Source organism: Paramormyrops kingsleyae, chromosome 10 (genome assembly GCF_048594095.1).
Source record: "Paramormyrops kingsleyae isolate MSU_618 chromosome 10, PKINGS_0.4, whole genome shotgun sequence".
Classification (NCBI taxonomy): domain Eukaryota; kingdom Metazoa; phylum Chordata; class Actinopteri; order Osteoglossiformes; family Mormyridae; genus Paramormyrops; species Paramormyrops kingsleyae.
Genome location: NC_132806.1, coordinates 17,698,942 through 17,713,296, shown reverse-complemented (window position 1 = coordinate 17,713,296; position 14,355 = coordinate 17,698,942). Strand labels below are relative to the sequence as shown.

Sequence of the window (14,355 nt, the reverse complement as noted above, 5' to 3'; positions counted from 1 at the left end):
TTTAAGCAGCAATTATCTCTTAGTACAGTAGTTGCTTCTTAGCAGGACATATTGCTTTAAATATACATGCACACGTATGCACATATTAACATAGCTACTACTACTACTACACACACACACACACACACACTACCTAGCCACTCTGTGGTTATTGGAAATGTCCAAGGGGATGGAAAAAAAAGTACTACCCACACTTCAGCACTATTCTACAACACAAGTCATGGTTTCCATGGTGATGCATAACCTTAGTTCTGCTTTTTATTAACTTTGCCAGCCACTGACAACATGAATGGAACAGAAGAAAATGGGATGAACATTGCCAGGTGACCTATGCAGGATGTCAAGATGGAAACCCAGGAACTTTGATCCATTGGTATAGGGAAACCTTTTAGCTAGGATAGAACAGCCCGATGGGATGGCAGTTTGGAGGACTTCAAGTCACTATCATTAAGATGGTTTGGGGTTACAGAGCAGACTTTCTGGCAGGAAATGCTTTTTCTTGTTTTCTTTATTTGATGACTAACACAGGATTAGAAATGTTCAGGACAATGGGCATAAGATTTCACAAGGTGGATACTTATGATTTTATTAAAATAAAAAACAAAGTGCTAAGAGAATGTGACAGAATTTAAACATAAGTGTGGCATGTATTTGTGCAGCATTCTGCATGCATGGAAAATACATTAGCAGCTGTTATTCAGACAATGTTCACTAAACTAAGAATGAAAATGAGAGATGGAGCAAAGGGCCAGAGGTTGAGGTCTGAGTTTCTCTGCTGATGATGTTTAGAATTGTGAGGATTTTTACCATGACAGCTCATGACAATTTAGGGAGAGCAATTTATCATTTTCTGATGATGAAACCATGGATAGAGCCTTTTTTCATTGTCTCAGTTGTTGTGCTGTTGCTCATCTGTCGAGTCGAGGGAAGGCAGTATTTCGAACTGAAATAGGTCTTTTGGGTCTTTTGTTGCTTTATATTGGGATCGTTAACCTTATGCCATTGAGCTAAAAACCAAGTGAGTTCCATTAAAATACATTATACATGAAGAGCAGTGATTGTGTTCCATTGACTATCACTTGAATATGAATGACATGCTATCATATTAACATTACCAACATGACTCAGAATTAAGTTTGTATATATATGCAGCTGTCTGTTATGATGCTATTTAAAACGTCTAAATAATCTTTCTTTTCTTTCAATGATCAGGTAACATTAGTTTCAACATAACTGAAATGTTAATTTTCATTAAACATGTAAATTCTTTTTTATATATTACATGAATACTATTATATACATTGTTGCTTGAATGCACAATGTTATTTTCATGGTTTAGCATTTCATTTAGAAATTATATAAAAAAAAAAATGGGAGTTTATTTTTTACTTCATATCTTGTGATTAATGCACTTCATATTTATTCTTCAATACATTTTTAAGCTGATCAGTGCATGTACTTCTGTTCCGCTGAGTAATATAAGATAGTCCATATCAAAGTTCACGGTGCAGTTCTTTAAACCTGGCTATCTGTGACTCTAGTCAGTAGTTCCCATACCTGCCTTGTGTGTGAACGTGTCTTTATCCCCCCCCTTCTTCTGTTTTGAAAGAACCACAAAAATCCTATCTATAGGAAAAGAAAAATGTGTACTAGTCTTTTGAACAATTAGGCCTTAACGTGTCATTTTAACAGGTACACCTCAAATTCCTAAATGCCGCTTTGGAGCTTGTCTTTGCATTAAATCAACAGGGGACCATTAAGTCAGTCAGCATAGTAGTGAAGAAAGAATAATTAGGACATTTAATTCCAGCAAACACTGATTATCTGTGTTTTTTCCAGATCATTTCAACTAGGGAGTCTATTACTGCCTCCCCACCAAACACTGACCTCAAACCACTGCTTCCCAAGTAGTATCTTCACAACTTTGCCAAGAAATATTGCTAAAGAGATGAAGCCCTTCATAAATATGTAATGATGGTAACTATGCTTGCATGGATTCCTGCATTCATTTGGTTGTACTGCATTGGCTACAATGTACATTTAAAGGAAATATTAACAGGGCAATCTTTCGCTAACACTCTTCCTAATGAGGACGGTACACCTCCAGAGACCATGGTCAACTCCCCCATTCTATATATTTGAGGTTTCCATCTTCTCTCCCTGTCGTTACGGGGCTTCATCCAGCTCCTGAGTTCCCCCCTCCAAAAATCTCTGTAGATAAAACCGTTGCTAAATTTTCCATAGGTGTGAATGTGTATGTGACTGGTGTGTGTGCCCTACGATGGGCTGGTGCCTGGTCCTGGGGTATTCATCCCTGCCTTGCATCTATTGCTTCCAGGATAGGTTCTGGATACCCACAGTCCTGCACAGGACAAGCAAGAATGGAAAATGAATGGATGCCTTCCTAATAAACATACAAATTAGGTTATATTTTGTGTTTCCAAAAATCAATTAATTGTTTGTTTGATCTTACAAATATCTTCTTGATCTTTTTCGTCTTCGTGCTACCTTTTGTGGTGAGAGCTGCAGTGTCATCATGCCGAACTGGTCAGAAGAGATCATACAGACTGTTACAGACATGGAAGCAGGAGGCAGTTTTTACCATATGTCATTCATAATGTAGTTGCCAGACTGTACTATTTGTTTATTTTCTTCTGCTAAAATTTGATTACTTAGATAAACTTAAAAACTCCTGGACTTTGCATCTCATTTCAGTGCAAGTTCAACAAGTGAAAGGATACTTTAATGCCCTTCAGCGTTATTATGAGTTCTGTAATCTTCATTAAATACACAATAACCACAGCTAAATTTTTATTTCTTAAAACAGGAAAAACATGAATTAAACTGTTGTTGGAAAGAATCATAATTTTGTGAAATTGTCTTTTTTAGTTTATAAATGTCCTGTGAATCCCCTTCTGGCCAAGACATACTGACCATATCTCAAACACAAACACTCGTGGATTCTGTCAAAGGTTGACTTTTCAGTCACATTTGATTATGGAACTGTGGTCTTAGAAATATTGCCTTTACTCATGATATCTTGACATTTTCTACAATATTAATATTCGGTGCAAGATTTCTAAATAATGTAATATTGCAATAATCATATTCCACATCATATGAAGGTGTATATATTTATACCCTGTATTGAAAAAGTGGTTGAAAGGTGGATGGAAGTAATATGTATTTTACATATACGGTATATACCAAATAAATACTTATAAATAGAATAAAAACCACCATCACATTTAATGAAGATAACATCATCCATCCATCTTCTACAACTAAATATCTAAAAAATGAATTATAGTATGTGATAATAAAAGAAAAACTGATTATCCTGGAATTAAACTATGTGGGACGTGAGAATTAAATGTAAAGCATCTGCAATATCTACACTGAATAAAAAAGACAGGTGATCAGAGAAACCACTCACACATACCTGAGTCGGCATCATGGGGGGCCGATTTGCAGGCCATGCCCCCCCCCCCCCCCCCAAATGAGCCTATGCCCCTCCCCCAGCACCAGCCACTAAGGACTCTGTCTTTTATTTCAATTTTATTGTCTAATAAAGGAGTTAATCCCAAAACAAATAACCTCCCTCACCAACCTTTACCTTCTCCTAGGGCCGGGTGGTATATCGATATGTTTTCAAAACTAGATATTGGATGACACAATACCCTTTATATCGATATACTTTCACTGTGCATTAAAATTAGGGCTCTATAAAAGATTTTTAAGAAAAAACAATAGTATTCCTTCCTGTTTCGGTCAAACATTTCGGTCAAACTCCCAGAGTCTACAGCTAAAATCAAACCCATTCAGTTAGCGCCTCATGGAGAAGTTCAAAGAAGGAAAAGTGAAGAATCATCATTATTTGATTAATTTTGTTTAAAATATCAACAAACAGCTTACAGGTTAAAAATATTGTAATTTGCAATGTTTGTTTTATTATAATAACTGAAAATGAGGATTTTTTTTTCACTTGTAAAGGGTACTTTCGATGGTTGTCAGACTTCTGTTTTTAATGGCATTTGCAAAACAGGTTTTAGCTTTTTGTTTATTTCTTGTTCATGAATAGTTTCCTTGTGTTTTAAGATTATTAAAGGTTATTAAGATCTCATAAACTGGCTATTACTGCTGTTGGTAGACATAGCAGAGTCTAAAGGGTTTATGTTGAGGCAGTTTTATTATAACCATGTAATACAGATATAGGCATATTTTTCTTTATTTTGATACTCTTTGCTGTAATGAAAATGTCTATATTGTATAGTTATAGATGTACAGTACCAGTCAAAAGCAAAGAATGCTGAGTATATTTTTAGTAAATGTAAAGCACTTAACATGCAAATGGAGAAAATCTCAGTGTGTGCGAAAACTTTTGACTGGTAGTGTGTATTTGCAAACAGGGAAGGATATCCCGTACAATATTTTCATTTTGTTTTTAACACGCTGTTCTAATAGTAGTATTCCCGATACAAATGGCTTTGACTTAAAATGAAACATTTAGCCTATTTCATAGAACATACTGAGATAAAAATATTGTGTATCCCTATTCTACCTAAAAGTGTAGAGATATGATTTCTGGTCCATATCACCCAGCCTTATATGTGTTGCCACCCCGCATGAAAATCTTGGGCCTGTCTGTCAGATTTGTTCAGGTGTTGGCATTGCCATTTTATTACAGTCTGGAATATATATTTTACTTATAGCTGGTCTGGCGAAGGCAGAGACACCTGTGAGAATGACTGCATTTCCGAATGGGGATATACTGGTGTTTGCCAGCCCTCTCCATTTGTAAATAACAAACAATTATTTTTATTTGCCTTCAGTAAGGGATCGCATGAAATGGGACATTGCGGGAACAGTCATAACAGGGAGAATTTACTGACATACATTCCCAGATATTAGTATATATTTTTTGTGAATTTTAAGTGCATTAAGAACATAAACGAAATGAAATAGGATGAATTCTAGATATTATACATATAAATTTAAGCACAAACATTAACTCATTTGAAAAATTTCTTTTGTACTGATCCTGGTTTTTAATTGGATAGGATATGAATTATTAACTTGATTGTAGGGTACTTTCATAACATATTTAATTTCAATGAACCAACTGTGATCACTTATATACATATAAGAATATATGAGGTTCATTCCTGCAGTTTGACTAAAGGAGATTAATAATAAGGAAACGTGTCATACTTGTGCTTTGTTCTGCATTCCAGCTGGATAAATTAATTCCTCATCTATAAGTATGCAATGGCTTTTTTAGGAACATTAATTTTCTCAAAGCTTCTGGCTGTTTTAAGTTTTTCCGCACCAATCACTCCTGGATTGCTCAGTGAAAATTGCTGGGGAAAAAAAGTGTTGACTAAACTAGGATGCTTTGAAGGAGAAAGATTGCACTGGATTGATTTACTGTCCTCCCATGGACCTGTAAAGTGTTTATAGTAAGAGGAAGAGCTGGAGAATGGAGAGGTATAAGAATAGTGTTAGGCTATACAGACTCCATTGGACATACACAGAGTTTAATGAAGGTAATCAGGGATATTGCTGGGCAGTGGACCTTGACTTCCAGCCTTGGGTAAGATGGTTTATGTTGAGGAAATGCAGTTCAGTGAGCAGAGATGGGCCTTTAAAGAAAAGGTAGAGGAAAGCCACTCACTATCACCATACAAACCAGCCCTGTTTCTTGCTCACAAAGAATCTCATGCAGTTATTGCAATTCCCTAAGAGTCATGTCAACACTGATTACCCACAAAGAACATCCATTGTATGTGCAAGGCAATACCACAGATGTCATAAGTATTTTGGTTTTGAACTGTAACACATTTTGTGGTGCAGTCGGATTCAATACCTACAGACCAAGAACAATAGAGATTTATACCATTTCTTTAGTATAATTTAATCGTAGGGCTATAATTTTGTCAGCTATACATATAGTAAAGCTTAAATGCAGAGTAGCCTTTATAAAAATAAAGACTTTAATTGCTTGATGAGCAATTGGGTTTTTCTGTTCATTTTTCTAACCAGCCTGTATGCATATCCTGTCTAGCCTAACTTTGACCTTTCAATTATTTAACTTGATAGACTCGAAATTAAAAGGATATTTAAATAGAGCAGAAGATCCATTCAGTAAGCACAGTATAGAATTTTTGTTGCTATACCTTGTACTGCTAAAATTTGGTTTGATGGAATTTCGCATTTGCTCACAGTCTCTGGTGGGAGCAATTGTACAACCCTAGTGCACAACTGTGTGGGTACAGTGATGTGAAAAAGAAATCACACTCTCATTCAGTTATATGGTTTTACGGATATAATAAAAAGTCATCTTCCCCATAGCAAGTCTTAAAATTGGGTAAATACAGCCTCAGATGAACACATTACATAATACACCGTGTCATTTTTAATTGAACAAAAAATAAGCCTAAGTACAGAAGCAGTGTGTTAAACATTAAGTAGACACTTACTTCCATAGCAATTAGGAGGGAAAGTAGTAACTAGGTGCTGATAATCAAATGCATTTGGTTAATTGTTCATCAGTAAGTGTGGCCACCTCTATAAAAGCAGAAGTTTTGGCAGTCTGCTGTTCTGGAGCATTCAGGTGTGTGTTAACACAAAGCTGAGGAGGAAAGACATCAGCAGTGATCTTAGAAAAACAATTGTTGCTGTTCATAAATCTAAGAAGGATTATAAGGTCAATTTGAAGTCCATCGTTATACCGTAACAAAGATTATTCACAAGTGGAAAACATTCAACCCTGTTGCCAATGTTCACAGGAGTGGACGTCCCAGCAAATTCACCCCCGGGTCAGACCGTGCAATGCTCAGAGAAACTGCACAAGATCCAGGAGCTACATCTCAGACTCTACAGGCCTCAATTAGTATGTTAAATGGTAAAGTTCATGACAGATTAGAGAGAGACTGAACAAGTATGGCTTGTTTGGACGGGCTGCCAGGAGAAAGCCTCTTCTCTCTAAAAAGAACATGGCAGCATGGCTTTGGCTTGCAAAGTTGCATCTGAACAAACCACAAGACTTCTGGAACAATGTCATGTGGACAGATAAGACCAAAGTGGAGATGTTTGGCCATAAAGGACAGCGCCACATTTGGCAAAAACCAAAGTGTATCCGAACACCTCATAGCAACTGTCAAGCCTGGTGGTGGAGGCTGATGATTTGGGCTTGTTTTGCAGCCACAGCATCTTGCAGTCATTGAGTCGACCATGAACTCCTATGTATACCAAAGTCAAATGTGAAACCATCTGTCTGACACCTAAAGCTTGGCTGATATTGGGTCATGCAACAGGACAATGATCCCAAGCACACCAGCAAATCCACAACAGAATGGCTGAAAAAGAAAAGGTTCAAGGTGTTGCAGTGGCTCAGTCAAAGTCCAGACCTCAACCTGATTGAAATGCTGTGGCGGGACCTTAAGAGAGCTGTGCATAAATGAATGTCTGCAAACCTCAATGAACAGGGGCTATATATATTACTTTATAAAGAAGAGTGGGCCAAAATTCCTACACAACCATGTGAGAGACTGATAAAATCATACAGAAAAATGCTTATTTCATGTTATTGCTGCCAAAGGTGATTCTACAAGCTATTGAATCATGGGGTATATTTTTCTACACATGGCTTCTCCATTTTGGCTTCATTTTTGTTAAATAAATAATAACACAGTGGAATCTATTGTATTTTGTTTTACAGCTGAGGTTGGATTTAAATAATTTTAGAACCTGATAAGGACCAGATGATTTTTTTATGTCCTGATATGTAAAACTATACACCTTTTTTTTTCACATGACTGTAGGCAGCATGGTATTTTGTTGAAGCCTGTCACATTTGCACTGCATGTGGCATTCTTTTGGTGAAATTTGCACTACCTTTCTTGCTTTAAATATCTTCTGTCTCATAGCTGATTCTTATATTCTATGCATCCACAGAAATGAGGCTTTATTTCTGAAATTGTGAGAGAAAATACATATTACGCACAATCAGAGGACACTTGCATAAAAACTAATTGGTAATGCTTTACATTAACTGTAGCTTCATAATGCCTTTATAAAGCATTCATAAAACATTCAGTGCAACTTCATACAAGGGCATAACTTTGGGTTGATCATTGAGGGGGTTGACGTCTCCACCAATTTAAAGGAGTCCAGGGGTTGGTTTTGGCTGGTTTTGATTATTGGGAAGGGGTTACAACCCTCCATCCCCCCATAATTTATGCCCATGCCTTCATAATGCATTCATATTACATTAATAAGCAGTATGTAAGTATACCTACCGTACTTTAACAGTTTCCATATACATTAATAACAAACTTGATTGTACAATTATGAAATTTGTTATTCTCATATAATGTTTGGTATTAATGTATATTACAGCTGTTTGTTAGGATGTTACGGTATACTTACATTCTGCTTATGAATATTCTATGAATGCATTAGGAATGCATTAGGAATCTGCACTGAATATTCTACTAATACATTATAAAGGTATCATATATGTGCTGTCAATGTAAAGCAGTATCAACTAATTAAGGTAATTTTATGTTGGCCATATGAAATGGCTTGAATGCTTGACCACTTGTTTCATATATATATATAATAATTTGCAAAGACATATCCTGCACATTTTTCAGTGAAAAGTTCATCAAGTGTCTTAAAATATTCTCGAAACTTGCACTGCATCCTGGGGGGAAAATATGGGAAATCAGGAGTTCATTTATATTTATATTACATGTTTTTATATGATATATTATATACATCAATGATCCAAAACATTATGACCACCCCCATGTGAAGTGAATAACGTAAACCATCTTGTAAAAACAGTGTATGTCAAGGTCTGGGATATATCAGAGTGTTAGCTAACATTCGGTATTCATAGTAAGCAGAAGAACTGGGCAGGGATAAAGGTCTGAGTAACTTTGTCCAAGGTTGAATCATTATGGCCAGACAACTGCATCAGACTTTCTCTAAGATGGCAAGGCTTGTGGGGTGCTCACAGTCAGCTGGGGTGAATACCTACTGAGAGTGGTCTGAGGAGGGAAGGACCATGAACCACCAAGTGGCTGTTAAGGCAGCAGAGACTTGTCAACGCAAGATGTCAATGAAAGCTATCATGTATCTGGCACAAACCAAGATAAGGGTTCCTGTGGCACAAATGGAAGATAATTATGATGATGGTCAGGAGAGTACTGTGTTATGACACACGGTGCACAGAGTCCTGTTGCATATGAGGCTTTGTAGCCACAAATTGGACTTCTTGGTTCAATGCATCAGGCAGATGCTTGACACATATCCCACTATCCATATGAAATACGATGCCACAGAAGATGGGATTCATTGGACTAGGTGACCTTCTTCCATTTCTTCAAGGCATACAATCATCTGAACTATTATTTGCCATTTGTGCCACAGAAGCCATTCTGTTGGTTCATACCAGACAGGACAACCATATACGTGTATATAAAATTAAATCAAATAAAATCAAAACAGTATATATATATATATATATATATACAATCTACAATCAAATATGTATATGTGTACTGTATAGGTATAGATCTGATTTTATCTTAGAATTTTGGGATTCTGTGTAATGTCACAACCTAAACTGTTGTATTGTTTATAGCTAGGAAAGAATATGATTTGTCTTTATTAAAATCTATGCTCATACTATTTTCTCATTTTGGTAACAATATTGGATGTGTTAACTCAATCAAAGCAAAAATGACGTTATAACTTATATATGTTATAAGTTATATAGTGTGTGTATACCATACATTTTTAAAAAATAAAGTAATTGGAAATTGAATACATCAGAGGACGAAGTATTTTAAAAATATGCAACTTCCTTTTTTATCGCAAGCTGCTGTACAAAAACAGTCAAAACAGTCTCGAGGCACATTACTGCACAGCCGTCTGCTCTTCTATAGCTTGACTTATTCTGGGCCAACACATGACAGGTGTAGAGGGCCAATTTCTCTTTTTCTCCTTTTACTGACGACTATCGTCTAATTATATGCAAAGAAAATGCAACTCACAATCTTACAGAAGCTTCTGCCAACAGAGGTAAATCTCTAGTTCATTCATTTCAACCTTCTCAACTTCCTGTTCATTCCAAGCTATGAATGAAACAATATCCTCACACTTGAAATCACCTCCCACTCTCTTGTTGCATATGAATCAGTGATGAGAAATGTCAGCATGCAGTTGTAACATGCTCCAAACTAGGGTATTATACCACCACTGACATGACTGGTATATTGGAATTGTTGATTGAACAATAAGGAAATGGTAAATAATATTAATGGATTCATTCATTTGATTTATCTTCTCCCACTTCTTGGTATTGCCTCATATTAAAGTTAATTAAAATAACAACACATTAATAACATTTATTAAATATGTATCATATATCATAGGAATATGTGTATTCTTGGAAAACTGTATCAAGTAGACAAATTATGTAATAGATATTAAATTATATTATTTTGTCAGGAAAATATGCAGACAAATAAAAGCTAAATTCCACTCTGTTCATTGAATGTAGAATGTATTTTTAAAAAATACAGAAAATGATTAAAATTCATATCTAGTAGCATCATCCGAGAACTGTATTGCTGTATAGGATTTAAATTCAAGCTGAGTGCTTGCAACGCCAATATTAGTCTAATTACAATCATGAAGATGAGGAGGAGGGAAGGATGGCAACAGGTGTCTCTGATTAAGGTTAATCTGCCAGCCTTCTTCACGTCCATCTCTAATCTTCGTAGGACCTTGGAGGACCTGGTAATGAGCTCCTCAGCCCTTAACTGCTGGCCCTGGAGTGTGGCTCTGCAGACCTTTAATGAGCACTTCAGTACACCATTGTACACTTCTCTCCACCCATGTCCTGCCCTCTTGAAGAACCCAGCCCGGGGGTGGGCACTTTTTATGCTCTACTATTCTGGGGTGGAGGTAGGGGGGGTATACTTCTAGATTTTTCACGAAGATGATGGGTGGAAATGGGAGAGTCTTGTTTCCTGAGGGCAAAGCCGAGTTAAAGAGTGCAAAATGATCACTGTCTCTTGTCCATATACATTCCTGTGTTTGTGCATTAGGTTTATATTACTTTGTGGGGACCAAATGTCCCCCACAATGTAATAAAAATCTGTTTTTTGACACTCTGGGGACAAATTCTCAGGTCCAAGCAAAGATCTGTGAGTGCAATCAAAAAACTAAAAATGCCACAAAAGTCTCATATTTTGTTTGGGTACTTATGGTTAAGGTTAGGGCTGGGTATTGGTTAAGGCAGGGGTGGGCAATATCATCCAGAAAGGGCCGCTGTGTATGTGGGTTCTTGCTACTAGATTACTAATTAGAGGACTGATTGGATGAAGAGTCCTCACACCTGGGTTTGAACAGCAGCCCTAAAGGTTATCCCAAAAAGCCACATACACACTGGCCCTTTGCAGATAAGATTACCCACCCCTGGGTTAAGGTAATCATGTTGAGATTAGAGTTTTCACCATAGAAATGAATGGAGAGTCCCCACAAGATATAATTAAACCTATGTGTGTGTGTGTGTGTGTGGGGGGGGGGGGGGGGGGGGTTACATAGATCACATTTGAGGACCAAATTGTCCCCAAAGTGTAGTAAAACCTGAAATTTCCCTACTTTTGGGGATATCTTTTGAGGTCCCGATTTGGATAATCTCAGTTTTATAAAAATCTGTGAATGCAATCAAAAAAGAAAAAATGCCACATGTCTTCTATTTGGGTTGGTTACTTATGGTTAAAGTTAGTGATGGGTAGAGGTTAGGGGTGTCGTGATTGGAATTAGGGTTTTTCCCATAGAAATTAATGGATGGTACCCAATTAGATACGAAGACCAACGTGTGTGTGTGTGTGTGTGTGTGTGTGTGTGTGTGTGCTTGCATGCATCATCAGCAGCCCACCCATTCTGCCTTGCTGGCCCACTTCTGCTGTCTGAGGCATGCATAAGTGTCAGGACATTCCTGATAGTTCTGCTTCAGCACAAAGTTGTAGCGAACTTCATGTAAGACAGAGTTGCAATTTGGGAATATGCAATTAGTCTGGAATTTTATGCTGTACAGCAAGGATGTGCACAATGCGTTATTGGTATTGTGACTATTTTTCCTATGAATTTGCATAAGAATTACATGCATTTTTTTTCACACCACAACACAATTAGTATTCCCATTGTAATACAGTATGCAATTATACATTGGATTATTTTGAGCAAATAAAACAGGCCAAAATTTACTGTAGTTAGGGCTCTCCATGAAAAAAAAATTGTAATGATATTTCAGCTGTAAAATCTTAGAAAACAGATTGGGGAAGTGCTGGATGGAATTTTAACCGGATGTATAAAACTTCCTCAAATTTAAATAAAAAGGTGAATGAATTTCCTTCTTATAAATTATATATATATATTTTTAAAATCGATTTTACTCAGTTTATCACTTTCCACCTAAGCTAGATGGTGATTATGAATTGGTCTGTATAGAAATGACAAAATGATACTTTCGAAACCCTATACTGTTCTTTGCCTATAAATAAACAAATAAAATAAATGAAAATGCCAGTATTTAAATAAATTATTACTATTGAATATTGTATGTTAGGTTTAAGACCCACTTGACAGTCATATAAGCCTCATGTAGAGAGAGAGGTAGGTAAGGAGCAGGCCCTGACTACAGTGCATTGCCCCACCGACCACATGATAAACCACCTCAGGGATGCGAACCTGAGTGCAGCCACATGGCAGGTGATACCTCAGCACCACACTAGTCTGAATGGACCAGTGTGAGGTTTTTTTTTTTATGTGGCTGGAGTGCCAATCCTGCCACCAACCTCCAAGTTTTTCCCTGTAAGTTGGAGGACCTCCTGATGGGGCTAGATGTAGATTAACATCATGCCCAGGATGAAGCAATTGCAAGTTAAGGGCCATGCTCAAGTGCCCAATGGAGTAGGATCACTCTGGGCATTCAGGGGATTGGAACCAGCAACCTTCCCTAGCCTCAGAGCCCCCACTCCACAACATGCAAATGTACACTTATTACCATTTTCTGACATATATATATATATATATATATATATATATATATACATTTATTAATACATGAAATGGGTCATGGAGATATGACCCGGGGTTTTAGACAGATAGATAGAACTCCTGATTGATATTCTGGCAGTCCCTGAAAATCCATCATACATACAGTGTCAGGCTGTCTTTATAGTATTTATTTATCTCAAGGAAGCTTCTGCTTTCTTTTTATTATTATTAATATTTAATACTATTTATTATTATTATTATTATTATATGTTGGATGAAGAAATTTAAACAACCATCTAAACACGCATGTGTGTGGTGATGCTGGTGTAAACAGACCTACCTTTTTAATCGTTATTTTAAAATGTACTCTATCTGAAGAGTAAAAAAACAAAATAGAACTTTACTGTAGGCGGGGGAAAGTTAGGGCGATTCCAGGAGCCCCTAGGTGACAGGGGCCCTAGAAAATTAGGAAAATCACTGGAATGGTCTAGACTGGGGGGGGCAGATATTATATGTGGGGCCCAAAATCTCGCAAGGCCCCTGCTAGGTGTGTAGTAGGCTGCAGCGTAGAGGTTTGTGTAAGTACACTTTATAATCAGCACGCAAAGACAAAATCACCTCACCACATTTCTCATAATCACACCCCATCATTAAGCGACACATGAGTGTGTGTGTGTGTGTGTGTGTGTGTGTAGATAGATAGATGGATGGATGGATGGACACATCACACACACACATACAAAAACAGAAACAGCAGTGCAGTGTGAAAAAAAAATAACTTTCTGTAGTCTGACCATTTACTTGTTTGAAAGTCATAGGACCATTGACATATTTTTAAAATTACCAAAATATGTTCTTATGCATATTTTACTGATGGGAATATGTAATGAATAAGACATCCGTTTTGTAAAAACAGATGTGAATAATGTTTTAAAACTTTTGTTTTGTTTTTTTTTAAGTGGGAGATGTCATTGTACCTTGAACACGCTGAAAACATATGGCTTAAATTGATGTGCACTGTTATGCAGGAACTGTTATCATGGATTTTAATGACTTTAAATAATAGTCTGTTGCATTATCTTTTTTTAAAACAAATGAATAAATAAGAGTTTATCATTTTTTTTTTTTTGCTCAGTTTTACACAAATCAATATATTTGCCTCATTTTAGCTCTGAAAAATGCTGACCACAAAGGACAGTCCTGGAATGCTGCAAGCAATGGGTGACCTTTAACATCTCGGAAAGTTTATCTGATCAATTGCATTATGCCTGATAA

The 14,355-nt window shown here is 36.7% G+C and overlaps 1 protein-coding gene across 7 annotated transcripts in view; it reads left to right on the top strand.

Moving 5' to 3' along the window:
• Window positions 1–14,355, top strand: part of pcdh11 (protocadherin 11) — a 183,302-nt gene that overhangs the window by 60,629 nt on the left and 108,318 nt on the right. The window contains exon 4 of one of the 7 annotated variants that reach the window (XM_023795034.2): window positions 1,840–2,078. The exons of 5 other annotated variants lie outside the window; for them this stretch is intronic. In XM_023795034.2, coding sequence (XP_023650802.1) covers window positions 1,840–1,911 — 72 coding nt within the window. In that variant the 3' untranslated portion in view covers window positions 1,912–2,078. Of the gene's footprint in view, window positions 1–274; window positions 1,181–1,839; window positions 2,079–14,355 lie in introns of those variants that run through there. One more of the 7 variants, XM_023795042.2, reaches the window with a different exon arrangement.